The sequence below is a fragment of the Triticum urartu genome, chromosome 5 (assembly GCF_003073215.2).
Source record: "Triticum urartu cultivar G1812 chromosome 5, Tu2.1, whole genome shotgun sequence".
Classification (NCBI taxonomy): domain Eukaryota; kingdom Viridiplantae; phylum Streptophyta; class Magnoliopsida; order Poales; family Poaceae; genus Triticum; species Triticum urartu.
The window spans coordinates 85631938-85658768 of record NC_053026.1 but is presented as its reverse complement, the minus strand read 5'-3'; the positions used below and the strand labels follow the sequence as shown (position 1 = coordinate 85658768).

Here is a 26831-nt window from a genome sequence, read left to right as displayed (position 1 = left end):
CTAACCGGCTAGAGGATTCACAGTCCTCAAGTGTAACAAGTTTTCAGATCACACAAACAAGAAGACTTAAGTGATGCCTAACACTCTTTGGCTCTAGGTGGTTAGGGCTTTATTCTCTCAAGGAATTTTCTCTCAAAGGCTTCAAGGTGGGTTGCTCTCAAACGACAAAAGCCGTACTTTAACTCTGAGCAGCCAACCGTTTATGGTTGTAGGGGGTGGGCTATTTATAGCCACTAGGCAACCCGACCTGATTTGTCCGAAATGACCCTGGGTCACTAAGGAACTGACACGTGTTCCAACAGTCAGATTTCAAACACACACGGCAACTTTACTTGGGCTACAAGCAAAGCTGACTTGTCCAACTCTGAACAAGATTCCCTCTCATAGTCTTCACTCGAAGACATAGGATTTTGGTTAAGCATCACTTTAGTCATTCTGACTGGTTTTCTTGGACCCCACTTAACAGTATGGTGGTTCCTATGACTCAACAAAGAAGAAAAAGAACTACGAAAGATCTAAATCTTTGCGCTCCATAGTCTTCATGCAATGTCTTATCTTGTCATAGTCTTCAAGGTGAATGTCTTCACTTACCACCTTTGACTTCAATGTCTTCATACATTTTTAGGGGTCATCTCTGGTAGGAAAACCGAATCAATGAGGGACTTCTACCTGTGTTATCCTGCAATTCTCACAAACACATTAGTCCCTCAACCAGGTTTGTCGTCAATACTTCAAAACCAACTAGGGGTGGCACTAGATGCACTTACATAAACCGGATGAAGAACTGCTCGGGGTAGTGCTTCACCACCTTGACGTCGGTCGGACGCACGCCCAAGGCAGCAACGATCTCATCAGCAACCTTTCGGCACGAGACGCCCTCGAGCCAGCCGACAGCAGCGTTGGAGGAGAGGAGGGCCGACTCCGCTTGCATCTCGGGAGTAGCCGGCACCACAGCAAAATCTTCCGCCGGCCTGAGAGCAACATCACCAGGGCGGGCCATCGCTGCGGGTGGAGAGGCCACCTGAAGCAGTGGGCGCGGATAAGGAGCCTCCCAGCCCTGACCAATGCATGGCGGCACCACTTCAGGGGCGGCAGCAGGGCGAGGCAGAGGGGGTGGTGGCATGGCAAGCGAGTCGAGAGAGCTCAGGGACCTCCGCTGATTGCGGCATCTGCGCGCTTTGTGCCCGTTCTAAAGGCAGCGTGAGCAGCGGAGTGGGTCACGGCACACCGAGGCTCTTTGTCCGCGGAAGAGGAACTGACAGCACCGCCCGAACAACCTGCGTGGGATGGGCGGCGGCTTGAATGCTGGGGCTGCGAAAGCCGGGCGGCGCGGGCCATTACGCGACATGACAACCTGCCACCCGCCGGTCGCATCAGCCTCGCGCCCCGCGTCCGCCTGCCAAGACATGGTCGGCATTGAATGACGCTCACAGATGTATACTATTAGCCAAGGCAATGGTTTTATCGATCGAATCTGGAATCTGCAGTCTGAAGCAATTCAGTTGAGCTTCAAAACAGGTCTGTTTGGATTACCCACAAGCCGGGCCCGCAAGTCATCCACGAAGCCATCCTCATAGCGACCCTTGAGCAAAACTTGCTTGAGGCTCAGGAGAGAAGGCAGCCCAGCAAACAACACCGTGTTGGCTTTGTAACGCCAGCCACGAAACTGCAGCAGCTCAATCTTTGGGGCTGCCCCTCCTTGGAACTCCACGGATTCGAGCTTGTCTAGGAGGCTGAGCTCCAGCACCGCCAGACTCGGGAACGCCGCGTCCCGATTGAGACTGAAACGAAGCTCTTCACTGGCAAATGAGTGCCTCAGCAGACGCAGTATGGCCAGGTTTGGTAAATTACCAAGAACCTGCATGGCTGCATCAACCTCCAATATCCTGCTGCTCCGCAGCTCCATCTTCACGAGATTCCAGAGTGCTGCGATCCATTCGGGCAATTTCACCAGGTTACCGTACAGCTTGAGGCTCTGTAGTTTTTTCGGAGGGGACGGTAGGGCATCCAAGCAGCCGGATAAACCAGGGTTTCCCTCTGACCGCACTAACAACGATTCCAGGCAACTGAGATTTGAAAGGGCTGAACACAAGTCTTGAGAGTTTTTCTTGTTGATGCCCGTCACTCTTAACTTCCGCAGCCTGGTGAGACTTTTTAGGTCATTTAGAACAGCCTTACCCCTTGATCCTGAGACATTCACAACACCCATTGTGTCCAGGGCTTTCAGTCTACGAGTCCCTCTTGGCACTTCAACACCATTTGGACTTTGGCGCGTCGCGGCAGAAGGTAATTTATTGCAGCAACACGCAGTGCATACATCACGCCTGTTAGGGTCACCATCCATATCCATTACCTCTTTCAGAACCTGAGGTGCGCAACATCCCACACAGAACGCCATTGACGACAAAGCCAAAGTGCATAGGGTGTCTGCATATGTTTCATGTGTACCACCATCGTTACTTCCAATGCCCCCAGCACGAATATGCTCTAGCTTGCTAAGCTTGATAATGGTCCTCGGTAGTTCAATTATGCTTGTATATGTAACGTCTAGCGTTTGCAGCTGCCTCAGGTTACCCAACGAGTCTGGCAAGTGATAAATATCATCACATCCTCTTAAAGAAAGGTACCTTAGATGAAGAAGCTTCCCAATGCCCGTAAGATGATGATCAACTAGACCTGATGTCCCCTCTAGGTCCAGCACTCGCAGCAACCTCATCTTCTCAGACATGAAAAATGGCCTCCACTTCCCAAACACCGTTAATGATCTTATACAAGACATGTCCACTATGCTCTTGAAGTCACACTGATCACCCTTCCAGCTACTACTTATGGCAAGATGGCGGATTGTTCCCCGGTTGTTTAATCCGCAGCCGTCCTCCAATGTGAAAACAAGATTATCCTCCGCTGATTTTGAGATACCAATTTCACGAATGAGATCATGGACTTGGCAGGAGTCAATTCCTCTTCTACTATGAATGGATTCTTGAGATGGTAGGATCATGCTCCTGCTTATGAGTTCCATGAAATAGCTCTCCGCTATTTCCTCCGCGGACTTGCCACGCAACTCCCTTGAGTAGCCCTCTGCAATCCACCGACGCACCAGACGTCTCCGGCTAACTTTGTCATCTTGGGGGAAGATGGAGAAATACAGCATACATGACTTGAGATGGTAGGGTAAACCATCGTAACTTTTGTTAAGGACTGCTGCTATCCTTTCAAGCTCTGGATTCATCTCCAACTCGGCACTCATATGGTCATTCAATTTCATCCACTCCAAAGCGGTTTTAGGTTGGTTTGCCAAGAAGCCACCTATGGTGACAATTGCAAGGGGAAGTCCATCACACTTCTTTAGGATCAGATTTGCTTGTTCAACCAACTCCGGATATTCATCATTCAGATATGCAATCTTGTGAAATACCTGAAATGTATTCAATTTGAATTTTTAGTTGCCACAAAACTAAATTAGCTGCAAGCCTAATAGCGGATTTTGTGCTTTAAATGTTTATTAACGAAGGTAAATTGCACCGTTAGTTCTTTAATTAAGCATGCAAGTAGCTACTAGCCAGTCATGCCCCCCACAGGGTTTTAGCTATCTTCTAAAATAATCTCAACGTACTAGATTAACATGGAGGGGGAACCTTGTCAAAATACAGATTGTGTGTGCTCAAAAAACCCATTAGAGAAAAGATCTTGGCACTTACAAAATAGAAATTAAACAAATAGGGCATGAATGCATGATGATAGGGTCGCAGGTACCTTTTCCATGAAGAGGTTAAGTCCATCTTCATACCCCAGAATTTGAAGCTTGTATATGTTTTCTTGTTTCTTTGAACAGTGCCTAGCAATATTTTCTGACCTTGTGGTAACTATGATACGACTTGATGTTTCCCTTGCAGGTAAATGTTGTATTATAGAGTCCCATTCTGTGGTAGACGATAGATCATCAAGAACAATCAAGTACTTCTTTCCTTCTAAAATATCCGTCAGTGACCGTTGGAGCCTAGGTTTTGTTCTGCCACCCGCCAAGCCTGTTTCCTCCTTATTTTCATAATCCTCTGCATCTAATTGTCGAGCTAAGCTCTTGATGAGCTCATCACAATTGAAGGGATGCATAATTGTTACACAAGCGCGGTACCTGAATCTGACACTGAGGTGTTGGCTTTGATACACATCTCTAACTAGTGTTGTTTTCCCAAGACCGCCCATTCCCCACACAGAAATCACATCAAGCTGTTGGCTATCTTCATTTGAAATTAGTTTGATAATATCAGATTTTTCTTTCTCTCGACCGACTTGCTCATATTCCTTAAAATCAGCTATCGTCATCTCTGTGTGAGTGAGGCTCTTGTTGTCTGCAGAGTTGCTACTAGTCGTACTAGCTATGTTAAAGCTAGACCCTGCCTCAGTTGCATCAGCTCTATCTTGCAAACCCTATACACAAATAGATAATGATTAGGTGTTGCCTTCTATTCCGCAGTAATGTTTCAGCAAGTTTTAATTTGAGTAAACTGCAGCAAGACACAACTCTCGAGGTTGTTGTAACGTAAAACTACAACTCTAGGGGTTTTGATACCCAACTCTGTCAGGTAAAATGAAATCCGACAGATGTGGCCCACATGGCGTTGACTATGGCAGGGGCAGCTCATTTTTGGCTTAAGCTGATAGGTGAGCTCGCCTTGAGCATTGCGGTTCACTGAGCTCTTAAAAAAAAGTTGCTTTTTTAAATTGTGGGCCAAAATTTAAAGCAAAACTCTAATTTTCCAAATAAATATGAAAAATATCTAGTAACTCAATCTACATTCCATGAGTATTCTTGGGAAGTTTGAGCGCATTTTGGCTAGACTTCAAATTTGGTAGAGAATAAAAAAAATCCAGACATTTAAATGGCTCACCAAAATGTGCTAAAAAGTTCTCAGAACACTCGACAAAGATAGATTGAATTACTAGAATTTTCTAAGATTTTTTTTGAGAAGTTTGAATCTTTGAATTTGACTGATTTTCTAAGTCAAGGTTTTTGTTGTAGAGCTCAATGAGTCGGCTCTGCTCGAACCGACCTCACCTACCGACTTCAGCCGAAAATGAGCCAAGTCACTGTCATAGTAAATGCCATGTGGGCCTCGTCTGTTAGATTATCTTAATTGACTTGATTACCTTTTTTTGTTACCCTAGTGTCCGGGGTATCAGTTAAACAAACCCAGAGTTGTAGTTCTGGGTTACACCAGGTCCTAGAGCTGTGTCTTGCTGCATTTTTTCCCTTTTAATTTTTGCAAATGTTCATATGACATTTTCCATTGTTGACAATCAAATAATTTACAAGGAAAGCTATGTAACAATTATGCAGTTCGCAGGTCAAAGAAGTTATAATTCAATTACAAGAGCAGTATTAGTCAATAAGTGAATTATAACATGATAATTATGATCGTCAATATGGGCCCAGCACCACAAAAGCATGCCACAAAGCACACATGTAAACCTAAAATGATCCCATCTCCTACTATGTAAGTGCCAAAACCAGATGAACATGTAGGCTGAAACGCTCTTACCAATCTAGATCCATCACTAAAAGATAAGAATATCAGCGTCAATGAGCTCCTAATGCTCAGCATGCCTGGATCTACACAGTGGGATGTAAGTGACCAGCAAGACAAGTGTGAGATTTGCTGATCTCCTCTCTTCTCTGCAGCCCACACGTCCATCAGCCACAATACTGTACCAAGTACCAACATTTGCTCGAACACCTTTAATGTGTCTGAGAAACTGCTGCCCCGGCAGACAAAATAAACCACCCTAGACCTCATGTCACCAACCGAATAGCATCACGCAGGCCCTGTGTCGCATCATATCCCTCCCCATCGTTCTCCCTTCTTCATTGGTGACAAGGAGAGAGAAGCGCCACCATCCGAATCCATGGCTGTTAGAGTGGCGGAGATAGGCCCCAGGCAGCCCGGGCTGCTACCTGGGACGTGAGGGCAGCTCCCTTTATACACTGTAGCGGACACTGTAGCCATAGCGCTACAGTGTACACAGGCCGGCCACATCCTGGTGCCGCCACTGGCTGTTACTAAAACATAATCGTTAGTAACTTTCTCACAAAGTCTTCTATCTCCAATGCCAGTCCCTATGGTTGGGAAAGCAAGATGCTTGGACAAGAGAGAGAGAAGAAGCTGCAGTGGAAATCTGGTAAAATAACTAGACTGTCTTTCGTGAAAATCAAAAGCACGGGGAACTGCAAATTATTGGCTAACTGTTGTGATGGCGCCTTCACCTTTTGCTTTGCCTTCCGACGCCTCCCACATCCGGCTCGGCCTCTGGAGCAGTCACTTCCATTGGCGTTCATCAGCAAGCGGACGCACACTTAGGAAGAAAAATGCCAAATAATAGGGCTTTCAAGTATCAACTATCATTCCATGAGCTTCCAAATTTTCCAAAGAGAAATATTTTAAAGAGATAAGCTTTCGCAAACTTGAGTGAGCTTTGACAAATTTGGCACAAGCTTTCAAAATTCAATGGGATTACTACAGAAAATCATAATCGAGTCCTTTTCACCGATCTATCAAGAAATTTATTAAGTAATTTCAACCTCATAACATTAATCACAAAATTGTCTACTACGATTGAAGCATTAAGTTATGCAGATCTGAACCTCCAAAAATCTCAATCACAAGATTCGATCCTCAATAGAAATGCCCCAATTCCAACAATAAAACATGAAGCATAGGATCACCACACATGGTGATCTAGCACCTCAAGAAGGAATGGTCGTCCATGGCAGAGCTCTCCGAGACATCCTATCGATAGAGAAGAAAAGCGGAAGTAAAGGTGATATGGTTCTTCCATGACTGCACTATCCAATGCTAATGCGTAAGTAGAGCACCGGCAGTTGCAGACAGGGCCGCCCTATTCGGGAGAAGTGGAAGGCAACGCTCCCATGTGTGAATCTTGAAGTTTTTTTTCCGTGATATGGAAACACTCAATGTTGTGAGGAAGGCTTAAGAAGGAAACATGAAATAAGGATAACAGGATGACAGAGAGGTCGATGATGGTCACACGGGGCCCTTCTGTTGGTATCACGCCATGATGTGCTGGACGTGTCAAAACTATGCTCATTGGTGAAGCTTAATGGTTTTTCGCAGAACACATCCGAAAATCACCAGGGATAGTAAAATTATCCAATTTGAGAAGTTTAAGAACTATGTGAGACAAACATTTTAGTGGGTTATGCTCGTCAATGGTTCAAGGGAATAAAGTAATCATTTTCTTTAGAAGCAACTATGTGAAATGCCAACTATGCATATATTTATCAAGCAAATACAATCATGCATCTCACATATCTAAAAAAGGGTTAATGATGGAACTTGGATGCCAAAAGAAAACAGGAGAGTTGGCAAAATTTTATCCAAAAAAGGATGGCATGTTTACCAACTGATAAGTTCGTTTTTATTTTCATTTTCAACAAGACATGCCTACACAGTTGTGTGTATAGTGTTCTACAATTTTTACATTTATCTTTGGAATTGCTCAAACATCAATATTTTGATATATGCTGAGTTGCTGACATTGCAATCAGCTAGGGCAATGTCATAACATTTTGTAATCAATTGGTGAATGCAATTTGATTCTAATTAGGGTCCACAAAACTAAGCAATCGAGTGATGTATTTACCATCAGATTTTTATTTGAAAAAAGGTACATCTATCGTCTTTCAACTATTGACTGAGTTTTGATTTCCTGTCTAAACTGCATCACAGACAATTTTGCCCATCCACCAATGGAACCGTTTGCATCTTATTGACATCTCAGAAATTGTTCTAAGACACTATTGGGTGACAACCGCCAACCCTGTGGTTCTTCCATGTCTGCTTCCTATCAGAGTACCATTAAACACTGCCACACTCAGCACCATGGTGTCAGGACTAGATTATATGTTGGTAAATAATGCACAAAAACTACTGAGAAATAGTAACCTTACCTACTGTCAGATATTGTTGTTAATTATTACTGCATTAGTTGACTCTGAAGATAATGTAGCACTAGTCAGAGTATATTTTGACAAGAAAAAAAATACCTTATCGTAGAAAGCATAGAGAGCCTGGTCCATATGCAACTGCTTGTGGTCAGCTGCTGCAGTCTGTTGTCTTACGCATAAGCTAGCAACCTCAACTTGCTCCGTGGATACTATGATTCGACTTCCTTTCTTGTAATTTAAGAAGAAAACTTTAACGCAGTCCCATTCTTCAATAGTATGTATGTCCTTAAGCACAATCAGGTAACTCTTCGTACTCACAAACCTCCTGAACTCACCAACCAAATCATTTTCCTTTGTCATCTCCATCCATCTCAGATCTTGGGCCTCCATAGTTGTCCCTTGTAGTGAATTTACATAAAACTGCCTCAAAATACTCCGCAAGTACTCTGTTGGATTGACAGGACGCACCAACTTGATCCAAGCAAAGCATTCGAACTTCTTGTGCGTCTTCAGATCTTCGTATGCCTTTTTTATGACAGAGGTCTCCCCAAGATCACCATTTGCTCTCCATAATGCGATTACTCTAAGGTCGTCATCCTTGTTGGAACTGATCAGGCGAATGAGATCCATTTTTGCTTTGTCCAACTGCCGCGTAGCTTCCTCGGCGCCGGACATTGTTACGCCAGCAACGGGGAACTCACTTGTGGTTGTGGAGATATTGCTAGGCTTGGAACCAGAGCCGTCGCCATTGATGAGGCGGTAGCGCTTGTTCCTGCGGCTGACATCCTCGACCTTGGCTCTAAGCTCCCTCATCTGCTTGCCAACGAGGCGCCGGTCTAGAAGGGTGCGAGCAACGCGCCACCAAGACTGCTTGTGTAACAGGACAGCGAATTCCTGGAGGGAGTCCTCGACCTCATAGGCCACGTCGCGGACCTGCTTCACCCAGACCCTGACCACCCTGTCCTTGTCCTCTGGCCCGTCGTGTGCGGCCATCAGGAACGCCTGCATCATCTCCAGCTCATCGGCGATGAAGGCCTGGTCACGCTGAACTCCAAGACGTGAGGCTACCTCCCCGGCACCGGCAGACCTGGCGTAGCTGAGCGCCCCAATCACCACAGACTTGCCCAGACTTAGCACGGTGGCCTCCATTTAGCTGCCCGTTTGTAAACGATTGTTAATGCTAATCCTTAATGCAGCAGGGTGTACTCGAGCCACTGAGGGGGTTCGTTAATAAAAGAATCAGCTTGGTTACAAGGGTGTACGTTGAAGTGTTGCAGTGGAGTGGGCGAACCGAGGGCCAGCCGGAGCCCCGCGCCCTTTTCCAATCCGATGGCAGAGGTAGAAGAGCACCGGATCTGGTGGAGGTCGGCGACGACTGCAACACGGGGGAGGTTGAGGTGGTTGGTGGAGGAGTCGCGTCACCTGCTGCCGCCTGTGGCCGCTGTCGCGCTCGGCGCACCGCCGGGAGCCGCCGTCTCGGTGAAGTTGAGGATTGGGGAGGGATAGGCAGGGTTCGGAGAATGGATTGGGGATTTTTTTTTTTGGAAGGGGTACCTGTTTACACCGTCAACGTTTAGAGCATTTCCAATAGGCGCCGGTCACACTGCACGCAAAAAACAGATATACCGCGCGCGCATCGTCTGGTTTGACGCGGTGTGCAGCACTGACTCCAGCAGCCGCGCTAAAATGCAGCGCGCGTGACTCGCACAAACAACATATGCATTCGAAAACAAAAGTAAAAAAATTAAAAACAAACAAAAATAAATAGTTCAATTTCGTTTATTACAATTCAAACAAACAGTTTATCGTTCAATACAACAAATAGTGCAATTAAACACAACAAATAGTTCAATAATACAATAACGAAAGCACAAATCATGAGATCCTTCTGAAGATCATTATGCGCTGCAGGACGTCGAATGGTATGATAGGAGGCAACAAAACGGGCCACCCTTTCAGCCCTCCGTCGCACTCGCACGGGATATCCCAAGAGCTCATACTGAGAGTAGTCTACATCTTGGCCACGCTCATTCTCGATGATGAAGTTGTACATGATCACACAAGCGTGCATTATGTACCAAAGCATCTTTTGATCCCAAAATCTAGCCGATCCTTTCACAATAGCAAATTGGGCTTGCAAAATCCCAAAAGCTCTCTCCACATCTTTTCTAGCCGCCGCCTGAGCATTGTGGAAATCAAGATTTTTCTTACTTTCTGGCTTTTTCAACGGTTTGACAAAGGTTTGCCACTTTGGATAGATGCCATCCGCTAGATAATAGCCATAGTTGTATGTACGGCCATTTGCTACAAACTGCATCGGTGGCAACTCCCCATTTGCAATCTTACTCATCAGTGGTGACCGGTTGACAATATTGATGTCATTCAAAGATCCAGGCATTCCAAAGAATGCATGCCAAATCCAAGTCTCTTGACCGGCCACCGCTTCAAGGATTATAGTGGAACCCTTTTTTTGGTCGTGGAATTACCCATGCCATGCCTTTGAACAATTCTTCCAAGTCCAATGCATGCAATCTATTGAGCCAAGTATGTCAGGAAAACCGCGAGCTTTGTTCATCGCTACAAGTCTTGCGACGTCTTCAGCGTTGGGAGATCTCAAATACTCCTCGCCAAAGACTTGCACAATTCCGACTGCGAAGCGCTTGACACACATGATGGCTTGGCTCTCACCCATAACCAAGTGATCATCAACTAGATCAGCCGGTATACCGTATGCCAACATACGCAAAGCGGCTGTCACCTTCTGAAAGGTGCTATGCCCGAGCTCTCCTGCGGCATTCCTCCTTTGCTGAAAAAAGCGGTCATGGCTCGCTAGTTTCTCTGCAATGCGCCTGAACAACTCGGTGCTCATCCTAAACCGGCGACGAAAATACGACTCAGGGTATGTGGGATTCTCCGCAAAATAATGCCTGATCAATCTGTTGTGGGCATCGATCCTATCCCTCCAATTTGCCGACCCATAACCAAACCACCGTGCTTCGGTTTTTTTATTAATATGCATAGCTAGGATCATTGCAAGATCCTCCTCCTCTTCCATATCAAATTCTTCTTCGGAAGAATCATACGACGAACTCATCTACAATGTTGAATACTATGCTATAAATAAAAAACTACAATCAACATGCACGAAATTCATGGCTTTTGGGCAATACATACCTTCTAGGCGTTTTGTCGAACACCTTGCGGGCGCTGTTCGTCGGCGGACCAGCACGCGCGCGGGGCGGCGGGCCTAGAGGGGGGCCGGAGAAAGCGCGCGCGGGGCGGGGATAGGTCGGGGAAGCGCCGGAACGGTCGCCGGGTGGCGCGGTCGACGGCGGCGGCGCGGCTGGATGGGGGGTGGGAGGTGCGAGCGAGCGCAGCAAATAAGCGGCGCGCGATTGCGTTTCGGCCCGCGCGCTGGACTACTTATGCCGCGCGCGCGGTTTTCGCGCGTCCGCTGGAGCAACTATTCCGGTTACGCGCGCGCTAAAAGGGGGGATTTTGCGGCGCGGCGCTAGTTTGACGCGCCTGTTGGAGATGCTCTTATGTACGTATCATCGGTGGTGGTCGATTTTTCTTATTGCATACTCTATTCCTACCTGCACCTCCTAAAGACTGAGTCATCTTTTTTTTTCGGATGAAAAACTGAGTCATCGTATTATTTTAAGATTGACGAAGTTATTATAGATGTCTTTGTAATCGACTGGAATGTCTCCTCCCACCAAACAAATATCATCAGAAAGCATGACATAAATCCAACAAAATGTGTTGTTGTGGTTGATTTTATTATATTATCCGATCAATTTTTCTTCCGTTCCACCACCGGCCGTTATCGTATCATGTTTGTTTTTGGTATATTCAGTACTTTTGTTTTCACATTTGCACCGTGCCCATTTCATTTTCAAATCTGGAAAAAAGAGTTTCTATGATACAAACATTATTTGTTCGAATCTAATTCAGTTTCACCCTTACACCTATGCATGATTGAGGCTCCACTATTGGAGTAAACAACATTACATGTCATCTAATTTGCTGACGTGTATCACAATGGTCCTTAAGTGGTTCAATACGGTTCTTATATATATAGTGATACGCAACTCTATGTTGGCATACCGCGTGGGTCTAACCACAACTACTTCGCTTTGGCATTTTTGCGATCAGCCCCCTCCTTCTTGAGTCATTTCATGTCCTGCCCATGTACCCTTCTGGCTCTTTGTTTCTTCCTCAAGAACGATGAAGCTGCTGCTGCTGGTGGGAGGGTGATTTGTGATATCATGGTGACAAGAGATGCTTGAACATGGCAGAGTTTACAAGGCGACCACAACATTGTCCTTGTGCACTATGAGCGGCGGCGATGGCGCCCATCAGCAAGGCCCACATCCCCAAGTATAATAAGTTTTACTCCGATCATGTTTGTAGCTTTGTTAGAACCTAAACTATGACCATTTTGGCTATTCTGCGTTCTGTAGTTCAATTTTTTGGATTTACGCAGTATCTTAGGGTTTCTTCCCTGATAGTCTAAACAGGGCTAGAATTTTAACTCGAAACTCGCGAGCTAAATGAGTAGCTTGTGAATTGGCTCGACTCAACTCAAACTCGGTGACTAACGAGTCTAGTCAACTTTTAATCTGAACTCGTTAACAAAACAAGTTTAGTGAGCCGAGCTAGTGTCGTAATCAAAAGGAACATGAGATAAGTACTAATTTTGTTGTAGATTATCATAATTAATGGAGTGTACCAAGTGACCCCTTAGTGTAAATTATCTATTGTTGTGAATTGTTAAGAAAAGTATGTGTAAATATTTTTTTTGTAGATTAATTGTACATAATATGTATATTATGTTATTCATGTCTATAGCGAGCTTAACAAGTCAAACGAACTAGCTCGTAAGTTACACAAGTCGAGACGAGTTTGAATTTGAGCTTGTCATGATAACGAGTTGAGTCGAGGTAACTTGTTATCTTAACGAGCTCTAATGAGTCGAGCGAAGCTAACTTGACCTGACTTGAATTCCACCCCTAAGTCTAATAATCGGTTTCTTTTTTCTTTTCATTTAACATAAGAAGGCGTTGATTTCTTTACCGTGGAGTTCACGGACGAGGATTCAGGGCAAGCGAGAGCAGGGGCACACATGTCCCTAGTGCCTGCCTTTTATTTTGGCTTTAGATTTTTAAACTTTTATATGTTTTAAACAAAATTTTCAAATTAAGTTATGTTCTTATATTCGTGTTTCTTGTGACCAGCGCTTTCAAATGAGATCCATTTTAAATATATTTTGATGACTTCTGAAAAAATATGTCAAGTTTCAGTGTTTAAACTTAGTACAAGCGACCGATAAAATCATTTATTTTGTATCTATGATCGGCAGATTTTTAAAATAATTATATATCTGTACTAGTTGAAACTTGAGAGCTCTAGGTACAAAACCCGTAAATTTCACCGTTGAAACTTAACATTTATCGTGCCCTCGTGCAGGATTGAATTACAGTGCGAATCGTGAAGCAAACCTAGCGAGCGGCGGACTTGGTACATGCGTGCCCCCGCACTCGTGTGCCCTTGCGAATTTCCGTGGAGTTTATCCTTGGAGGAATTTTCTTTGTCACTAGATGCAATAGGTCATATCTGAATGGTTGTAAGATCTACTATGATTATTGTGATGCTAGTGTTGCTTGTATGGACATCATGAATAATTTAGTAGAGCATTTGGGTTATGAGAAGGCATGGAGAATTAACATGTATTTGTTATTGGTATGCAAATAAATGAACATGTATTGAAGGGGATATCAAAGAATAAGGACACAATGTTGTATTAGGTCAATGGTTAAAGAGGGACTCGTGTTTTTATTTGTTATCTTGAATTCTTGATCACGAGGACAACATTAGTGGAGAAATATGGGACTAGGTGGATCGCCATCCTCTTAGAATCTGCTAGCACTAAGGTTGTGGTTAATGGCATGCTTGGAAGAAGCTTTGTACATGCCAACGGACTACGGCATAGGGGACTCCTTCTTCCTTTGTTGTTCGTTGTTGCCATGGAGGCTCTCTCGGCTCTATTTGCCAAGGCCATGGAGGAAGGTGTGGTCAACTTGATCGTCAGTATCTCGATGATGCAAAGACTTTTGTTGTATGCAGATGAAATTGCGCTCTTCATCAAGCCAAGATTTTAGGATCTGAATTTCGTGTGATCTGCACTTGCAGTGTTTGGGGAGTCCCTCCAGCCTGAAGGTTAACTAAGGAAACCTCAGCCACACTAACTAGGAGCTTGGAAGAGGATAGATAAAGGGTTTCTAGGCTGTTGCAATGCGATCTAGGTGATTTCCCGTGCAAATATACGAGCATTCAACTGGCGATCAATCAACTAACTAGAGCTAAGTGGCAACCTTTGATCAATCAAGTGAGGCACTTCGTACCTACTTGGCAGCGTGGGCTAATTCAGAGGATAGGCACACTAGTAGAAAAGCGGGCTAGCCATAACTTTGGTTGGTGACGTGCCATTTTCCAACAACGCAAGCACTACTTTTTCCAAATAGTGCTGGTGTCGGCATAATTAGCACGTCAGCTTTACATGCTTAGTGCTACCGTTGCTTTTTGCAGACACGCCACAAATCTGTTGATTTATATGTACTCACCGTTTGGAATATAGTGGTGGCGTAGGATTTCTATGCATGTCGTAGTTAGTTAGTTAGTGATGGCATGCCAAGTTATGTTACGCCAGAAATATATTTTTTCCATTTTATCAAGTGTTTTAAGTATTTAATGATTATACTAGTCACAAAATAATGAATATTTTATATTATATTTTGTCATCATTATTATTAGTGTTTTTATCATTTTGGGACTTTTGTTTCTTTACTACCCGTTCTAATTTTGAGTCTTTTATTATGTTAAGTCTTTCATTAATTCTAGTCTTTTTTTATTTGGGCTTTTATTAGCTATGGCGTTGCGCTTTAGGTCCACGCCAACAATGGCCCACCCGAGTCAACTCCACACCTTAGTAAAGACCTAAGTCGAAGACCTCTCATTTCACCCACTATGTACACTCCCCCTCAACCAGTCGTCGCCACCACGGCCGGCCCGTCGCCGCCCGTTCCCACCCTTCCCCGGCAACAAGGTTTGATTTTCTCCTTCCCCTCCCATCGCATCTCCTTCCTCTCCACTCCCACCTCCTCTGTCCGCGGACAGGCCACATGGAATCCATAGGATTCATGTATAAGTTGATTTAGGGGATTGCTTTGTGTAGAAATTTTAATATATATCATGGATTGCTTTGTGTGATGTAGAATCCAAAGTTAGTTTCATGGACTGCTTTGTGTAGAAATTTTAGGGATAATCTGTTTGCTATTGTGTACAATCCAATTTTAATAGTGTATTTTGATTAGAAATATTTTGAGTGTCTAGGATATTAATGATTCAAGTTTAACTTAATTTGGTAGTGTAGTCTGGAATGTTAGGAATAAATAAAGTGAACTCCTATAAATTAGATTGGCGGTGTAGAATTTGTTTATTTGTGTCTTCCTCCGTGGATTTTGTTTATTTGTGTATAAAATTGCTAGTGTAGAATTATATTTAGCACTATAGTATCCAATTATGTTTAGTAGAAATTGATTTACTAGTGTAGAAACTGATTATACTTAGTGTTGATTCACTAGTCTAGAATCCGAATATATACTTAGTTTTTAATATGTTTTTTGTAGAATGGCGCAAGCACCAACATGTGTGTGCAAGTCAAGGTGTGCAATCAGCCTTGCAACTAGCACGCTGTTCGGCATCTACTTCCAGCCGTGTTTTGTTCCTGTAACAGTAACAAATTGTATGAACCTTTTAATAGTTAGTTCTTTTGTTTTTGTTGCTATTTCCAGTAATGCATTGTGTGTGTTTTTTGATTTTCTTACACGGATCGTCCCTTGCAATGTGAGATTATAGTTCAATAAGCTCATTACCGGAAACACTGTGATCTTCGACGCTCTTGGGGGGCCTACAATATGGAGGTCGGAAAGGGACGAAAGATATCCCATATTGAAGGAGATGAATGAGATCGTTTCATCGCCCACATGCATCTCACTGGGGGTGAATTGATCAGCTTCTCCTTCAGAAGACAAACTCCAAGGTTGGTTGTTATCTACGTCAACTCGGAGGACGGAGATGATGAGGACCCACTTGATGAAGCTCTTTATGTCCAAAGAATGAGGCTAGGCGAGGATGAATCGGGCAACCTCTGGTACATACTTCCTCCACGTGATGACTACGTTGGGATGCCATTCGTGACCCGTCTGACAAGGACAAATGTTAACCGTCATGTAATGGTATGTTACTTAGTGTAGTAATGTGTGATGATATATGCTTAGTGTAGAATTTGATGATATGCTTAGTGTGGTAATGTGATGATATATACTTAGTGCAGAATTTGATGATATGTTTAGTGTAATAATGTGATGATATATGCTTAGTGTAGAATTTGATGATATGCTTAATTAGTGTAGTAAATGTGTGATGCATCATATGCTTAGTGTGTAGTAATGTTGTGATATGCCTAGTGTAGAATTTGATATGCTTAGTGTACTAATGTGATATGCTTGTGATATTCTTAGTGCACTAATGTGATATTCTTAGTAATGTGATATGCACTTAGTGTAGTAATGTGACATGCTCATTTATCATATATGTTTTTTCTTCAGAAATTACCTAAGAGGCTAAGTGAGAGTCGTGGCATCGAGCCGGATGAAGCAGGCATTGCTAGACTACGCCTTACCACAAGGGGCTTCATCACCACCTGTGCTTACGCAGTGGACACGTATGGTCGCACTGTCTTCAGAGCCGCCAGATGCAACAACTTTCTTGCTGGCAAGAATCTTGGGGTTGGACAGAGGGGAAACTTTGTTTTTGCCACTCTAGTTTTTGCCTACTTTGCTTATGCCACTCTAGAATTTGACATATCACTTTTGCCACTCTTAGTTTTTGACAATACATCACAAATGCCATTCCGTGGCAAAAGTAATAACTTTTCATTTCACTTTTACCACTCTCAGATTTTGACAATGTATCACAATTACCACTCGAAAATTATTGTGTTTGCCATGGAATGGCAGTTGTGATGTATTGTCAAAAACTAAGAGTGGCAAAAGTGAAATGTCAAATTCTAGAGTGGCATAAGCAAAGTGGTCAAAAGCTAAAGTGGCAAAACAAAGTTTTCCCTTGGACAGACCATCTTAGTCACTATCAGGAACACCCAGCGCCATGACTTGAGGATGATGATCGTCATCGACCTCATTTAAAAGTATGTGTGTGGAGGGGCCGTCAATGCCATATGAACTTCTTATTAGCGCTATCTGCTACTATTTTAGCCCGTGTTTGTTATGAGATTATCGCTGTGTCGTTTTATTAGTGATCTACTAGTACTGTTTGTGAGATTGTCACTTATTAACTCGTAATGTTCTATTAACTGGCACCGTTCTACTGTATAATGCTCTATATGAGCTTAGTTTTATTGTGAAATGCTAAATGAGCGATTACAGAGGGGAAAAATATATTTTTTGGCTGCATGAAACGTTCGTGGCATGCTGACACATCTCCAATGTATCTATAATTTTTTTATTGTTCCATGCTATTATATTATCCATCTTGGATGTTTTATATGCATTATTATGTTATTTTATATCATTTTTTGGGACTAACCTATTAACCTAGTGCCCAGTGCTAGTTGTTGTTTTTTCCCATGTTTTTGTCTTTTATAGAAAATCAATACCAAACGGGGTCCAAACGAAACGAAACTTTTTGACAATTTTTCTTGGACAAGAAGACACCTAGGAAGCTTCGGGAGGAGGACAGAAGGGACACGGATTGGCCACAAGCCTGGAGGCTGATGACCCACAAGTGTAGGGGATCGATCGTAGTCCTTTTGATAAGTAAGAGTGTCAAACCCAACGAGGAGCAGAAGGAAATGATAAGCAGTTTTCAGTAAGGTATTCTCTGCAAGCACTGAAATTATCGGTAATAGATAGTTTTGTGATAAGGTAATTTGTAACGGGTAACAAGTAATAAATGTAAATAAGGTGCAGCAAGATGGCCCAATCCTTTTTGTAGCAAAGGACAAGCCTGGACAAACTCTTATATAAAGGAAAGCGCTCCCGAGGACACATGGGAATTATCGTCAAGCTAGTTTTCATCACGTTCATATGATTCACGTTTGGTACTTTGATAATTTGATATGTGGGTGGACTGGTGCTTGGGTACTGCCCTTCCTTGGACAAGCCTCCCACTTATGATTAACCCCTCTTGCAAGCATCCGCAACTACAAAAGAAGTATTAAGGTAAACCTAACCATAGCATATGGATCCAAATCAGCCCCTTACGAAGTAACTCATAAACTAGGGTTTAAGCTTCTGTCACTCTAGCAACCCATCATCTACTTATTACTTCCCAATGCCTTCCTCTAGGCCCAAATAATGGTGAAGTGTCATGTAGTCGACGTTCACATGACACCACTAGAGGAAAGACAACATACATCTCATCAAAATATCGAACGAATACCAAATTCACATGACTACTCATAGCAAGACTTCTCCCATGTCCTCAGGAACAAACGTAACTACTCATAAATCATATTCATGTTCATAATCAGAGGGGTATTAATATGCATAAAGGACCTGAACATATGATCTTCCACCAAATAAACCAACTAGCATCAACTACAAGGAGTAATCAACACTACTAGCAACCCACAAGTACCAATCTGAGGTTTTGAGACAAAGAGTGGATACAAGAGATGAACTAGGGTTTGAGATGAGATGGTGCTGGTGAAGATGTTGATGGAGATTGACCCCCTCCTGATGAGAGGATCGATGATGATGACGGTGGTGATGATTTCCCCCTCCCGGAGGGAAGTTTCCCTGGCAGAACAGCTCCGCCGGAGCCCTAGATTGGTTCCGCCTCGTGGTGGCGGAGTTTCGTCCCGTAAGCTTCCTTATGATTTTTTCTCGGATGAAAGACCTCATATAGCAGAAGATGGGCACCGGAGGCCTGCCAGGGGGGCCACGAGGCAGGGGGCGTGACCCCACACTCGTGGATGGTGGGTGGCCCCCCTCTGGTACTTCCTTCACCCAATATTTTATATATATCCTGAAACGTGCTCCCGTGAAGTTTCAGGACTTTTGGAGTTGTGCAGAATAGGTCTCTAATATTTGCTCCTTTTCCAGCCCAGAATTCCAGCTGCCGGCATTCCCCCTCTTCATGTAAACCTTGTAAAATAAGAGAGAATAGGCATAAGTACTGTGACATAATGTGTAATAACAGCCCATAATGCAATAAACATCGATATAAAAGCATGATGCAAAATGGATGTATCAACTCCCCCAAGCTTAGACCTCGCTTGTCCTCAAGCGGAAGCCGAAATAAAAAAATATTTCCACATGTTTAGAGATAGAGGTGTCGATAAAATAAAATACGGACATGAGGGCATCATGATCATTCTTATAACAGCAACACACACACACACACACACACATATATATATATATATATTATCATATGATCTCTTATGCTAAAGTAACAATTCATTCATAGTTTCAAGTATGAATCGTAAACTTCATTGAAAACTAACAAACTATAATCTCGGTCATTGAAGCAATTGCAATTTATCATAACATCGGAAAGAGTCAATATAAGAGATTTTCAGCAAGTCCACATACTCAACTATCATTTAGTCTTGCACAATTGCTAACACTTGTGCAATACTTATGGGTATGAGTTTTAATCGAACACAGAGAAAGATAGGGGCTTATAGTTTTGCCTTCCAACCTTTTACCTCAAGGGTAATGTCAACAATAATAGTTCATGAAAACTCTCAACCAATTAGCTATATATATATATATATCAGGATCTTTCCAACACATTGTGCTTGCCAAAGGATAAAATGTAAAAAGGAAAGGTGAAGATCACCATGACTCTTGTATGAAGTATAAGACAAGAATAAAAGATAGACCCTTCACAGAGGGAAGCAGAGGTTGTCATGTGCTTTTATGGTTGGATGCACGAAATCTTAATGCAAAAGAATGTCACTTTATATTGCCACTTGTGATATGGACCTTTATTATGCACTCCATCACTTTTATTTCTTCCACATCACAAGATCGTATAAAGCTTATTTTCTCCGCACTAATAAATCATACATATTTAGAGAGCAATTTTTATTGCTTGCAACAACGACAACTTACTTGAAGGATCTTACTCAATCCATAGGTAGATATGGTGGACTCTCATGGCAAAACTGGGTTTAAGGATATTTGGAAGCACAAGTAGTATCTCTACTTGGTGCAAAGAATTTGGCTAGCATGAGAGGGAAAGGCAAGCTCAACATGTTGGATGATCCATGACAATATAATTTATTTCAGATGTAAGAAAACATAACCCATTACATTGTCTTCCTTGTCCAACATCAACTCTTTAGCATGTCATATTTTAATGAGTGCTCACAATCATAAAAGATGTCCAAGATAGTATATTTATATGTGAAAACCTCTCTTTCTTTATTACTTCCTATTAATTGCAACGATGCCCTCAAGATCATAGCAAGATGGCAAAGCCCTTGACTCAACACTAATCTTTATTATATAAAGCACACGGACTTGATTACATAGAAGGATCATAAAGCAAAACTCAAAACTAGATTATACTAAAACTTTATTCTACTAGATCAAGATATTACCAAAAGGATTGAACTAAGAAAAACGGTAAAGATAGGAGTGTAATGGTGATACGATACCGGGGCACTCCCCCAAGTTTGGCAGTTGCCAACACTACAAAAAAAGACACACATCCGTGACATTTTTGGCCGAACGATTTTTTTTTCTGTCATACATATGACACTTCTATGACAATAATTGTGACAAAACCCGGTATCATCATAGATGTGGTGGGCTCCTACTTCTATGGCAAAAAATCATGACAGAAAATGGGCTTTTCGTCCTGGGCGGGCCGGAGATGCAGCTGCATGACATTCTTTGGGCCGTCCATGACGGAAAAAATCATGGTAGAAGCGAGGGGGAGGAAAATTTCGGGGAGTTCCCGGTTACGGTGGGAGGTCGGGGGCCGAGCGATGCGCGTTTCTCTCGTACACGTACGCGCGTGTGTGCGAGGCGTTGGCTCTAACTGAACCCGAGCGAGGCGTTGGGCTCTAACTGAACCCGAGCGATTGCACTGCAGGCTACGCGTTACTAAACCCGAGCGATCGATCGATGGCTGTTAACTGAACCCGATCGAGCGATTCCTTCGCTACTGCTGCTAACTGAAGCCGATCGATGTTGCCTCTGGATGAACAGTGAGCATTGCGGGGGGGAGGGGGTGGATGAACAGTTCCCAGTGGGGGTGGATGAACAGGACCCCGTGGTGTTGCCTCTGGATGAACAGGACCCTGATCGATCGAGCCGGTTGGGGCTGGATGAACAGGACCCCGTGGAGGGCTGTATGAACAGGACCACCCCATGGAGGGCTGGATGAACAGTAGACGGTGGAGGGCAGGATGAACAGTAGCCCGTGGAGGGGTGGTTGAACAGGAGCCCGTGGAGAGGGCTGGTTGAACAGAAGCCGGTGGAGTAGCGCGCGGTGGAGGCTGGATGAACAGGAACCCGTGGATGAACAGTCGCAGGTGGAGGCCGGAGGAGGTCGACGGTGGATGAACAGTAGCTCGTGGAGGCTGGAGGGGGGCGACGGTGGAGATGAACAGTATCCCGTGGAGTCCCGTTTTGCGGTACGCCACACCCCTCCCGATGAACAAGACCCCCGTTTCGACCGTAGCGCTCCAAAACAAGTCCGTTTTGTCCGTTTTGCGGTACGCCACACCCCTCCCGATCAACAGGACCCCTGTTTCGACCGTAGGAGGTCCGTTTCCTCCGTTTTGCGGTACGCCAGACCCCTCCCGATCAACAGGATCCCGTTTCGAACGTGGCCGGTCGAACACAAGGCCGTTTCCTCCGTTCTGCGGTATGCCGGGCCTCGTTTCCATCGCCTGTTCTGTCCAAGCCCTCCCGATGAACACGACGCATTCTGTTGCCTCCCCATGAACACGACGCATTCCGTTGCCTCCCCATGAACACGATGACGACGCTGTTTCTCCGTTCCGACCCAGCCATGTACACGAGCCCTCGCCGTACGTATGCGCGAGTAGGCATTCGAGACCCCGCCCATATGTACACATACGTGGCTGTATTTTCTTTCTTGCACCCTGGCCTCTACTACGACACGTGCGCGCCTCTACTACGACACGTGCGTGCCTTTACATCGACCAGTATGTACGTACACGTTCGCGACCAGAATGACAACGCTACGTACGCTTCGACCAGGCGGGTCCCGACTGTCAGGCACTTCCTTGCCTGCGAAGATGTAGCTGGTGGGTCCCAGCAGTCAGGGGGCGAATCGTTTTTTTTTGCCCGGACGCACTTCATTGCGTGCGAAGATGTAGCTGGTGGATCCCAGCAGTCAGGGGGAAACATTTTTTTCATGAAATACAATGGCCCGTCTGGTGGGTCCCAGCTGTCAGGTGGAGGAATCATTATTTTCCGCGTAATAAGGAGGCACTTCCTTGCTGCGGCCGTGGACCCAGCTGTCAGCCTCTCCACGTACAGTCCACGTCCAATGGAAGTCGTTCCTTGACCACGTTGACCACGCTGCGCCGAGAGCACCAGCAGTGGACGACGGCGAGGCCTAGGAAGGGGACGGCACGGAGACAGGGAAGACTCGGCAGTTGTTTTCCACGCGGAGGGGAGTACGGCTGTACGAGGGTTTACTGGTTCGTCTACCGTCGCCGGAGAATAACAGCAGGTGTGGGTGAGTAGAGGGATGGCTCGGCCAGCGATGGGAGTACGGTCGGGCGGTGAGGCCTGCGGCAGCACAGCCGGCCGCGAGGAGGAGGGAGCAGGCAGTCACGCCGGCGCTTGTTTGAGCGGCTGGAGCAAGAAGAGCAGAGATTGAAGAAGCACGACGGCCGTTGGATGGACATCAAACAGTCAGTGCTTGTGCGTTAACCTTTTTTTAAGGAAAGCCTCAAATCTGTGGAAGACAGCATACAGCCCATCTGCCATTATTTCTAATAATTTACAGCCCATTTGCTAATTCTTAAGGTTTTTTTGGAGCCCATATTCTTTTTGTTAGCATTACAACCCATATTGTGGCAACGGTTAAAAAATTATACGAAATTCTGCATATTTCGGTGCGGTCCGAACTATTTTTAATCCCGAAATTTCGACTCACATTCAAACTGATTTTAAAAATAAATGTATATCAATATAAAATCCAACAAATTCTCCATGCATAAAAATTAATGTAATTTAAAATCTTGAAATGAAAAAAAAGATATTTGAAACTAATTACCGGTTTGATGTGTTTTAAAAATGTACAACCCATTTCTCATTACTGATGGGCCATTTTCTTGGCCAGCCGAATGAAAGCTCTCCTCATCTTGAAAGATTTGCAGCCCAACAGGCCTGACAAAGCGACTTACTTGGCAAATCACAAAAAATGGGCTATGGCCATGGACCCAGCTGTCAGCCTCTCCACGTACAGTACTCTTCCGATGGAAGTCGTTCCTTGACCACACCGCGCAGAGAGCACCACGGCGGGGGATGACGGCGAGGCCTAGGAAGGGGACGACGCGGCAGTGGAAGCCCGCACGGAGAGGACTACGAGGGTTCACTGGTTCGGCTACGGTGTGAGGCTGCCGTCGCCGCAGGGCCTGGCCAGCGGTGGGAATAGTAGGGGGCAGTGAGGCCTCTGCGGCAGCACAGCCGGCCACGAGAGGTAGGAGCATGCGGCACGACCGACGCTGCTTTGGGCGGCCGGAGCAAGAAGGCCAGAGGTTGAAGAAGCACTATGGCCGTTGGATGGACATCGTACGGTCACTGGAGCTAGAATCGTTCATATTGACTAAGTTGACAAAGCCCTTCGTCCCCGTCAACTTAGTAGGCCCACAAGTCAGCCTCCCAGCAAGGTGGTCCCAGCTAGCCGGGGGAGTATTCATTTTTTTGTGCGTAATAAGGAGGCACTTCCGGTGGGTCCGAGCTGACAGCGGGGGGGGGGGTGGGGGGTTTTTTTGCGAAATACGATGGCCCGTCCGGTGTGTCCCAGCAGTCAGGGGGAAAAGATTTTTTTCGCAAAATACTGGTGGCCCGTCCGGTGGGCCCCGCTGTCAGGTGGAGGAATAATCATTTTACACGTAATAAGGAGGCACTTCCTTGTTGCGGCCGTGGACCCAGCTGTCAGCCTCTCCACGTAGAGTCCACGTCCGATGGAAGCCATTCCTTGACCACGTTGACCACGCCGCGCCGAGAGCACCAGGGCGGTGGACGACGGTGAGGCCTAGGAAGGGGACGACGTGGAGCCGGGGAAGACGCGGCAGTGTATGCCCACGCGTAGAGGAGTATGAGGGTTCACTGGTTCGCTGCGGTGTGAGGCTTCCGTCGCCGCAGAATAACAAGGGGTGTGGGTGAGTAGAGGGATGGCCTGGCCAGCGGTGGGAGTAGTAGGGGGCGGTGAGGCCTCCGCCGCATCGCAGCTGGCCACGGGAGGCAGGAACATGAGGCACGACCGGCGCTGGTTTGGGCAGCTAGAGCAAGAAGACCAGAGGTTGAAGAAGCACTACGGCCGTTGGATGGACATCGTACGGTCACTGGAGCTAGAATCGTGCATATTGACTAAGTTGACAAAGCCCTCCGTCCCCATCAACTTAGTAGGCCCACAAGTCAGCCTGCCACTAAGGTGGGTCCCAGCTAGCAGGGGGTATTCATTTTTTTGTGCGTAATAAGGAAGCACTTCCGGTGGGTCCGAGCTGACAGCAGGGGAATGTTTTTTCGTGAAATACGGTGGCCCGTCGGGTGGGTCCCAGCAGTCAGGGGCAAACGTTTTTTTCGCGATATACTGGTGGGCGTCCGGTGGGTCCCTGCTGTGAGGTGGAGGAATAATTAGTTTCCGCGTAATAAGGAGGCACTTCCTTGCGGCTGCCGTGGACCCAGCTATCAGCCTCTCCACGTACAGTATTCTTCCGATGGAATTTGGTCGTTGACCACATTGACCACGACGCGCCGACAGCACCACGGCGGTGGACGACGGCGAGGCCTAGGAAGGGGACGATCCAGAGCCGGGGAAGACGCGGCAATGGATGCCCACGCGGAGAGGAGTACGAGGGTTCACTGGTTCGGCTTCACTGCCGTCGCTGCAGAATAACAGGGGGTGTGGGTGAGTGGAGTGGAGGGATGGCCTGGCCAGCGGTGGGAGTAGTATGGGGGCGGTGAGGCCTCTGCGGCAGCATAGTCGGCCACGGGAGGCAGGAGCAGGCGGCACGACCGGCGCTGCTTTGGGTGGCTGGAGCAAGAAGACCAGAGGTTGAAGAAGCACTACGGCCATTGGATGGACATTGTACGGTCAGTCGAGCTAGAATCGTGCATATTGACTAAGTTGACAAAGCCCTTCGTCCCTGTCAACTTAGTAGGCCCACTATACTGGGTCCCAGCTAGCAGGGGGAGTATTCATTTTTTTGCGTAATAAGGAGGCACTTCCTTGCATGCGCAGATATAGCTGGTGGGTCCGAGCTGTCAGCGGCGGTAACGTTTTTTTTTGCGAAATACAGAGGCCGTTTCGGTGGGTCCCAGATGTCAGGTGGAGGAAATCATTATTTTGCGCGTAATAAGGAGGCATTTCCTTGCGTGCGGCCGTGGACCCAGCTGTCAGCCTCTCCACGTACAGTCCACTTCAAATGCATGTCGGTCGTTGACCATGCTGACCACGCCACGCCGAGAGCACCAGGGCGGTGGACGACGGCGAGGCCTAGGAAGGGAACGACACGGAGGCAGGGAAGACTCGGTCGTTGTTTTTGTTTCCCACGCGGAGGGGAGTACGATATACGAGGGTTTACTGGTTCGTCTACCGTCTCCAGAGAATAACAGCAGGTGTGGGTGAGTAGAGGGATGGCTAGGCCAGCGATGGGAGTACGGTGGGGCGGTGAGGCCTGCGCGGCAGCACAGCCGGCCGCGGGGAGGAGGGAGCAGGCAGTCCCGCCGGTGCTTGTTTGAGCGGCTGGAGCAGGAAGAGCAGAGATTGAAGAAGCACGACGGCCATTGGATGGACATCCAACAGTATACAGGCCATCTGTGGAAAGCCTCAAATCTGTGGAAAACAGCATACAGCCCATCTGCCATTATTTCAATTTACAGCCCATTTGCTAATTCTTACGGTTTTTTTGGAGCCCATATTCTTTATGTTAGCATTACAGCCCATATTGTGGCCACGGTTAAAAAATTATACAAAATTTTGCATATGTCGGTGCGGTATGAACTATTTTTAATCCCGAAATTTCGAGTCACATTTAGACTGATTTTAAAAATAAATGTATATCAATATAAAATCCAATAAATTGTCCACGCATAAAAATCAATGCAATTTAAAATCTTAAAATGAAAAAAAGATATTTGAAAATAATTGCCGGTTTGATGTGTTTTAAAAATGTACAGCCCATTTCTCATTACCGATAGGCCATTTTTTTGGCCAGCCAAATGAAGCTCTCCGCGTCTTGAAAGATTTGCATCCTAGCAGGCCTGATAAAGCGACTTACTTGACAAATCACAAAAGAACTGGGCTAGCCATTTTCAGAAAGAAAAAAAACTACTGGGCTGGTCTGTGGTAAACATTAAAGAAAAGGCTGTCTAGACAGGCCAGAGTGTCCCGCACAGCCCAGTTGACACCCTGCTTCCGTCTCAAAAACAAATTAGATAAATGCCACTCCAATTATGGCGATTCATAAAAATGCCGCTGCAATTTCCAAACTTTGAAAAATGCCACTGCAATTTTTGCAAACTTTGAAAAACGCCACTGCAGTTTGCAATTTTGA

The 26831-nt window shown here is 45.5% G+C and overlaps 2 protein-coding genes across 2 annotated transcripts; both read right to left on the bottom strand.

The window, feature by feature from the left end:
• Positions 1 to 594: 594 nt before the first annotated feature.
• Positions 595 to 1430, bottom strand: LOC125508017 (zyxin-like). Its single transcript, XM_048672561.1, has 2 exons — positions 768 to 1430; positions 595 to 679 (listed from the first exon to the last, which is right to left on the bottom strand). The coding sequence occupies exons 1-2, from the start codon at positions 1121 to 1123 to the stop codon at positions 652 to 654; spliced, it is 384 nt and encodes a 127-aa protein (XP_048528518.1). The 5' UTR covers positions 1124 to 1430; the 3' UTR covers positions 595 to 651.
• LOC125508016 (disease resistance protein Pik-2-like) lies at positions 1422 to 9533 on the bottom strand. Its single transcript, XM_048672559.1, has 4 exons — positions 9229 to 9533; positions 8066 to 9119; positions 3757 to 4431; positions 1422 to 3418 (listed from the first exon to the last, which is right to left on the bottom strand). Exons 2-4 carry the CDS (start codon positions 9113 to 9115, stop codon positions 1499 to 1501), a joined length of 3645 nt encoding a protein of 1214 aa, XP_048528516.1. The 5' UTR covers positions 9116 to 9119; positions 9229 to 9533; the 3' UTR covers positions 1422 to 1498.
• Between the last annotated feature and the right edge of the window lie 17298 nt (positions 9534 to 26831).